General features: G+C 46.3%; 1 protein-coding gene across 1 annotated transcript in view; it reads left to right on the top strand.

Annotated features, from left to right (window-relative positions):
• Nucleotides 1-7971, top strand: part of UBXN11 (UBX domain protein 11) — a 58392-nt gene that overhangs the window by 45324 nt on the left and 5097 nt on the right. Inside the window, 2 exon segments of the mRNA XM_060257875.1 lie at nt 547-650; nt 4387-4457. Coding sequence (XP_060113858.1) covers nt 547-650; nt 4387-4457 — 175 coding nt within the window.

Below are 7971 nucleotides of genomic sequence, written 5' to 3'. Positions count from 1 at the left end.
GTATCAGAGATTAGAGCCACTGGCAGTCCAGACAACACTGAGTTAGAAGAACTAGCTTCCCCACTCCATAACTCCGCTTTTTCTGAGCCTGTAGGATCACCAAACTAGAATGTAAGAAACTGCTTTGTTAGACTACAGGCCTCTCAAGGTCAGTAATGTCTCCTTTGGCTGGCATTGGATATCTAGGATCTTAAGTTGAGTTCTTTCACTTCAACTGTTATCAGATTCTTAACTGGTTGTGCCAGGGATTGAAACTGGGGCTTTTTGTGTGCCGAGCAATATTCTGTCACTGAGCCATGGCCCCTTCCCAAAGCAGAAATGCATCCAAGAACATCTTCAGCTTCCCTTCTACCCTGCCTCCCATTAGCTGCTGCTGATCATGGTGAACATCTGGGATAGTGACTGGTAAGGCTGACAATAAGAGTACCACCATTAAAAAATATGACTTGGCAGAACTTAGGGCAAGGGCTCCTCCTTTTGCAAGTGGCCATTCCTCACTCTTCTGTGCTCTAAAGCATCTACGCTTGGAATCCTTTCTTGTGGCAGGTCCCAAACTCACTGTGAAGCAGTTTATGAACAGACTTCCAAAGTCACTGATCCGAGATGGGCAAGTGATTGATATTCGGAAAGACGTTGAAGAAACCCTGCAGGTAGCATGCAACCGTTCTCCAGTTCTGTGTGCGATAGGCCCTAACCTTGCTGTGGTGCAGGGGCTAAGCGACTGAGCTATGAATTGGAAAGTCCCTGGTGCAAATCCTGCTTAATCTAGAAGGGGAGGATAAAGGTTTACATTACAACACAAGAGACTAGTATTCTGAAGTTGCGTTTTGTACAGGCCGCTGTCTGTAATAGATTGTGCTGGCAATTTTAAAAGCTGCATTTAGTGCAGGCTGTAGTCTAATTGATTGCGCTGGCAATGAAAAAGAGACAACTTAAGCATTGGGCTTGACTTGAACTTATCTGTTGTGAATGGTTCTCGAAAGAGATTTACTCGAATTTGCCTGGTGTGGGCAATTCTTGAAGAAGACTGACTGAAACAGAAGGACAACTGGCTATCTGTAGGATCATGGCACAAAGGAATTATTACTAGAGATTCTTCTGGCAATGGGTCAAAGTACAATAAGAAAAAGGACAACGTTGCTATTGAAGATAAGTCTTGCTTCATATAAACATTTTATTACACATGGTGGTTAGAACTGAACAGTGAGTTTGTAATGATTTCTTAGATTTATATATTTATTTAGGGATATTTAAGGTTTTGTGTATAATTTGAATGTGTGTGTGTGTGTGTGTTTCTCACACAATGGGTTTGCTTTTGCTTTAGTTAGCTTTAGGCAAGTCTTGATCACCTCTGTATGTGCCTCATCCTCCATCAGCAGTCCTTGGGGTCATCGTGCAACAAAACTTGATTGTTTTAAGAACTATGTCAAGAGCTTTGAACTCTGAAAAGCACGATATGAAAACTTGCCAGGGCATAAAACCAACATAAAACATACAGAGGAATCTGAAATGATATCAGTGAAACAGTCCTCCAGCCAGAGTAGATCATAACATGGCTTTTTAAAAAACCCTAAATTAAAAGCCCCTGGGTAAAGAGAAATGTTTTGGTCTGGTGCCTAAAAGAAAGATGGGTACCAGGTAAGCCTTAAGGGGGAGGGCATTCTGGATAGGTGCCACCACAAAAAATCTCTGTCTCGAATATTATATATGTGCCATCATCAGTGGGCAAAAGATGCTTTAGAGCAGGGATATCAAACATGCGGCCCGGAGGCCGAATCAGGCTCCAGAGGGTTCCTATCAGGCCCCCCGAGCAACTGGCTGTCATCTGCTTCCTTCTGCCTCTCTCTTGCTTCCTTCTGCATAACAGCTTGCTTTGCGAGGCTTGCTCAATTGCATAGGAGCTACAGAGCAAAACCTCTATTTTCTCCATTGGCTGAGGCTCCTCCCTTGGGGAGGACAGGGTGGAGACAGAGCTTGCTTTGCCAGGCTCTCTCTCAATTGCACAGCAGAGCTACTGAGTCAAGCCTCTCTTCTTTCTGTTGCCTGAGGCTCCTCCCCCTCCTGGTCCCCTGGGGAAGGAAGGAAAGAGCGAGTGCTTCTTTTGCCCAGTTCCCTGTATCCCATGGGAGAAATACAAAGAAAGCACCTTTAAGACCAATGAGTGCTAATGTTTTAAGCATGTTTTATTTTAGGGTCTTTTAAAAAAAGATATTTAGTTGTCTTTGTCCTTTATAATCTCTCTGCTACCTAATCTTAAACTACTTATATGGCGCTATTGGTGGTGCATGTGCAGAGTGCAAAACAGAGAACTGCCCAGGAGTAGACTCTAGGAAGAAGTTGAGCCACACACCAGCACCTAGTATAAAAGTAGTGTATTTACAAACTATATACAATACAACTAGTGCGGTGAATAACATTAAACTGAGTGACAAGGTGCTACGCCAGGAACCAACTCTCGACAGAGAGAGATACTGTCTGGCACAGTAGTCCTTATATATACAGCACAGCCAATCACGGCAGTCCACACAATTGCTGACTCCAGCAGGTGCTTTCCCCTGGTCACAGTCCAGCCAGAACCGGCTCACTCCCAAGGTTGGCCTGACCTGACCTGTCAGATGCTGTCCCTGTAGATCCACCTGCTGCTCCATTCTTCTGTCATGCTGTGGACGGAGGACTCAATACACTGACAGGCCCTGCCCGACATGGCCCGGCCCAACGAGGTCTCATTTATGTCACATCCGGCTCTCATAACAAATGAGTTTGACACCCCTGCTTTAGAGAGTAACATAGTCTTGGTTCAGACATGGCACAAAACCGTGGCTTAATACAATCAATTCTGAATGTGTCTTAATACAATCAGTGGCCTGCGTGCGAGTCACTCCCCTACGGTTAGCTAGCACTGAGACATTATTTTGAAACTGGTTTATCAATCACGGTCTTAACTATGGTTTTACATGATATGCGAATGCAGACCTCCTAGTTTGCTCCCTGTTGGTGCCCACCAAGGATACAGAAGTCAGGATTTAAATGGTCATTTGCAGGCTGAATCCTGGTTTTACAAGGTATTGGTAACTAAAGTAAAGCATGGTTTGGCATGTTGTCTGAACCAAGCTTTGAGCAAAAAAATAAACACCCCCCCAGGTCCCTGCCCCGAGAAGGTTTCAGTCTAAATGTTGACAGTGGCAACAACTGAAAGAGAAAAAGGAAAGTGCCAATCACTCAGTGGTAGAGTTCACACTTTACATATAGAAGATCCCACGTTCAATCTCAGCATCTCCAATTTAGGGTCACACTAGACAATACATTTCGCATGAGCCAGATGTCCTGTTGGGGAATTAATGTTCTCTGTCTGAGGCAGTAACGCTCTGTATTCTTGGTGCTTGAGGGGGGGGGGGGCACAGTGGCTTCTGGTGTCCTGGCCTCACTGATGGCCCTCCTGATGGCACCTGGGTTTTTTGGCCACTGTGTGACACAGAGTGTTGGACTGGATAGGCCATTGGCCTGATCCAACATGGCTTCTCATGTCCTTATGTTCCCAAGCATGCCAGGGTCCTATTTGGCTCAGGAGTGTGGTGGGAGAAGGTTCTTCAACTTCCCCACCTGTGCCATTTTTCTGATCCAAAATGGTCCCAGGGAGGCTGTTTTCCTCTCTGTGGGACTGCACATATACTGACTACTGCACATGGAGCACTCTAGTGGGGCTAAAGCATCCCCTGTAGCTGTTTGGGCTTGGTAAGATAGCACAGGTGGGAATGCTGAAGCTGTGTTCCTTAGCCAGATTGGGCCCTGGTGTGCTTGGGAATATTATTTTGCTGACAATTCATGTGAGATGTTATCATCTGGGTCAGCCCCAAGAAGCTGTTGGATGGTGGGTGTGGGAAAGAGCCCAGAGAAGACAGTCTTGGGGTAGGTGAATCCGGTGGTATAAGTCAGAGTCTGCTTTTCAGCTTAGTTTTGGTTGGGAGCGAAGGCTAAGGGACAGAACTTCCTGGAATGGGTAGATCTGAGAGGGCTGTAACAAGACTTCAGCTCTTTCTTTACAGCCTCCAGAAGAAAGGAGCAGAACTGTGGTATGCAGCCCCGCCCCTCTCATCCTGTGAAAGAGAGATCTGTCCCTGTGGTCTCTGCAAGCATCTTGTGATCACAGCATGTGTTGGTGGCATCTCTGCCTTTTTAAAAAAACAGATAAATCAACTGATAGAAAAGGGATCCACTTTGAAAGGGGTTTTGATGATCTAGTCTAGTGGGTATGTTGTAAAGTTATCGTTATTATCAGATGACCCAGGACTAAACCTACTTCCTGGACCTCATAAAGGGAGCTTTGTTTCTTCGTCATATCTCTCTGACTAGTCAGGCCTTAGCCTAGATTTCTGTCTTTGATTCCAGGGCTCTAGTGGGATGCAGAAGCATGAAATGATTCTAGTGGAGACACCCAGCCTCCTGGCGATGAAAAAGAGGTAGGGATCCATTGCCTGCTGTTTTTGCATGATTGGATGTAGTCTTGGGTCTGTGGAGATAAAAGGCTGTGGCTTTGTGATGCAATTATATATGAACATATATGAAGCTGCCTTATACTGAATCAGACCCTCGGTCCATCAAAGTCAGTATTGTCTTCTCAGACTGGCAGCGGCTCTCCAGGGTCTCAAGCTGAGGTTTTTCACACCTATTTGCCTGGACCCTTTTTTGGAGATGCCGGGGATTGAACCTGGGACCTTCTGCTTCCCAAGCAAATGCTCTACCACTGAGCCACCATCCTTCCCCAAACATATGAACATATGAAGCTGCCTTCTACTGAATCGGACTCTTGGTCCATCAAAGTCAGTATTGTCTTCTCAGACTGGCAGCGGCTCTCCAGGGTCTCAAGCTGAGGTTTTTCACACCTATTTGCCTGGACCCTTTTTTGGAGATGCCGGGGATTGAACCTGGGACCTTCTGCTTCCCAAGCAGATGCTCTACCACTGAGCCACCATCCTTCCCCAAACATATGAACATATGAAGCTGCCTTCTACTGAATCGGACTCTTGGTCCATCAAAGTCAGCATTGTCTCCTCAGACTGGCAGCGGCTCTCCAAGGTCTCCAGCTGAGGTTTTTCACACCTATTTGCCTGGACCCTTTTTTGGAGATGCCAGGGATTGAACCTGGGACCTTCTGCTTCCCAAACAGATGCTCTACCACTGAGCCACCGTCCCTCCCCAAACATATGAGCATATGAAGCTGCCTTCTACTGAATCAGACTCTTGGTCCATCAAAGTCAGCATTGTCTCCTCAGACTGGCAGCGGCTCTCCAGGGTCTCCAGCTGAGGTTTTTCACACCTATTTGCCTGGACCCTTTTTAGTTGGAGATGCCGGGGATTGAACCTGGGACCTTCTGCTTCCCAAGCAGATGCTCTACCACTGAGCCACCGTCCCTCCCCTACAGAGATTTGGCTAAGTACCACACTGGAAATTATGACCAGCCAGAGGACTGCAGCTTAATGTATTGTTAAATTGGTTATTGTTTCGAATATTATTGCACTTAATGTATTGATTTAATGTTGTTGGCCGCCCTGAGCCTGCTTCGGTGGGGAGGGCGGGATACAAATAAAATGATGTATGTATGTATGTAATAAGGTATTTTTCTGGGTATATATTGAGATTGGATGTATCTGAATGGACGCCCCTACCCGCTATCTAAATGTAATTGTTGGTCACTTCTGTTTTAGTGATTCTGAAGAAGTGCGTACAAACCCAAAAGTTTATACCCAGAATAAAACTTAGTTGGGCTTAAAGGTGCCGCTGGACTTCGTTCTGTTGTTTCAGACCAACGGACAAAGAAGTTGGCAGGAAGGAAAGTTGATTCATTTGAAATGTAGCGTTAGAGAAGAGTTTTGCTGATACCGTGGACTGCCCCAAAAGGACAAATAAGTGGGTCCTAGATCAAACCAAGCCTGAGCACCCCCTAGAAGCCAAAATGACTGAACTGTGGCTATCGTACTTCGGTCACATTATGAGAAGGCGGGAATGACTGGAAAAAACAATAATGCTAGGAACAATGAAAGGAAGCAGGAGAAAAGGAAAGCTGCATGAGCTGGATAGACTCAGTAAAGGGAGCCAGGGCTCTCCATTTGCAAGTCCTAAGCAAGGCTGTTAATGTTAGGACGCTTTGGAGGCCGTTAATTTATAGGGTCTTTGTAAGAAGATATTGGATTTATATCCCGCCCTCCACTCCGAAGAGTCTCAGAGCGGCTCACAATCTCCTTTCCCTTCCTCCCCCACAACAGACACCCTGTGAGGTAGATGAAGATATTGGATTTCTATCCCGCCCTCCACTCCGAAGAGTCTCAGAGCGGCTCACAATCTTCTTTCCCTTCCTCCCCCACAACAGACACCCTGTGAGGTGGGTGGGGCTGGAGAGGGCTCTCACAGCAGCTGCCCTTTCAAGGACAACCTCTGCCAGGGCTATGGCTTACCCAAGGCCATGCTAGCAGGTGCAAGTGGAGGAGTGGGGAATCAAACCCGGTTCTCCCAGATAAGAGTCCGCATACTTAACCACTACACCAAACTGGCTCTCCAACTTGACTGCAGTTAACACACACATTTGTTTAAACTGGAGGACAATTGTTTTACTAGGGTCATGTTGGCTTTTGCAACAGCTTTTATCCAGTCCTCATCTTTTAACTTCTCGGTTGATGTGTGAGTTACGGCTTTCTTTGCCAAGTTATGGTTTGCCATCTTTGCATACCTTGGGATGATTATGCTAAAACACTGATTCACAAACCAGTTTCCTGCAAGGATCTTTTTATACACTGATTTGCCTGTTAAGGCACCCCGGGCATATTTGCAAAGAGTTCTGGGTGCGCTTTAGGGTTGTGATCTTCATTTCATGGGTCACAGAACCTCATTTGCTGGGTAGCAAGCCCTGTAGGACTACATTTTGCTGCTGCTTTTTTCGGAAAGACTTGCTGTGCGTCTGCGAGAGCAAGGATTCTCTACCACGTGCCTCTTTTTGTACACGAGCTGAGAGGAGGACAGCAGGGTGAGGTTACTTGGCAGGGAGGATGCCGTTTAGCGCAGGCAGATTCACAGACTCTGGCTCCCCCTCTTCAGATCATATGGCTGTGACACCACTTTACCACATGCTTGCCACTCAGTGGATCACATCCTGCTGCCTCGGACTTCAGATGCCCAAGAACACTGTTCGATTTTTGTAAGGCCCGGAGTGGCTAGGCTTCCCCATTCCTAGGAGGAGCCGAGCATGTAATCTAGAACACACTCCCTTTATTCTTCCAGCTGTATAGTATTTATTTTATTTTATTTATTTATGATTTATGTCCCGCCCTTCCCACCAAGGTGGCTCAGGGCGGCTCACAACACATAGAATCTAACATTAAAATATTAAATTAAACATTTTGCACAGTTAAAATTAAGCATTTTACACAGTTAAAAATATTAAAACATAGCAGAAATCTCATAGAACTACACTCCCATTTCCTATGCCAGCTAGTTATAGGCCAGCCGGAAGAGGGTTGTCTTACAGGCCCTGCCAAACTGAGCAAGGTCCCGCAGGGCCCTCACCTCTTCCGGCAGCTGGTTCCACCAGGAAGGGGCCATTACAGAGAAAGCCCTATCCCTAGTAGATTTCAGGCGGGCTTCCTTTGGCCCGGGGACTACGAGAAGATTTTGGGTTCCCAATCTCAGTACTCTCTGGGGAACATGTGGGGAGAGACGGTCCCTCAGGTAGGCAGGTCCTAGGCCATATAGGTTCTAGGCCATATAGTACAAAGGAAGATGCTGAGTAACATGTATTGCTTCAGAGAAGCTGGTTGACCATTACTGAAGAACCTCTCAGTAAGTTTCTGAGAGACTCTCAAACCTGTGTTGAGGGGACAGCCTCTGAATCTTCACTGGTACGAACAGGATGCACCTTACTGCAGCCATTCTGGCTTCTCATAACCCAACCAAAGTGATTCTCAAAGGCAGTGCTTGGAATC

The sequence above is a fragment of the Heteronotia binoei genome, chromosome 17 (assembly GCF_032191835.1).
Source record: "Heteronotia binoei isolate CCM8104 ecotype False Entrance Well chromosome 17, APGP_CSIRO_Hbin_v1, whole genome shotgun sequence".
NCBI lineage: Eukaryota > Metazoa > Chordata > Lepidosauria > Squamata > Gekkonidae > Heteronotia > Heteronotia binoei.
The sequence above is the reverse complement of the archived record's forward strand: the minus strand, read 5'-3'. Positions and strand labels throughout refer to the sequence as shown.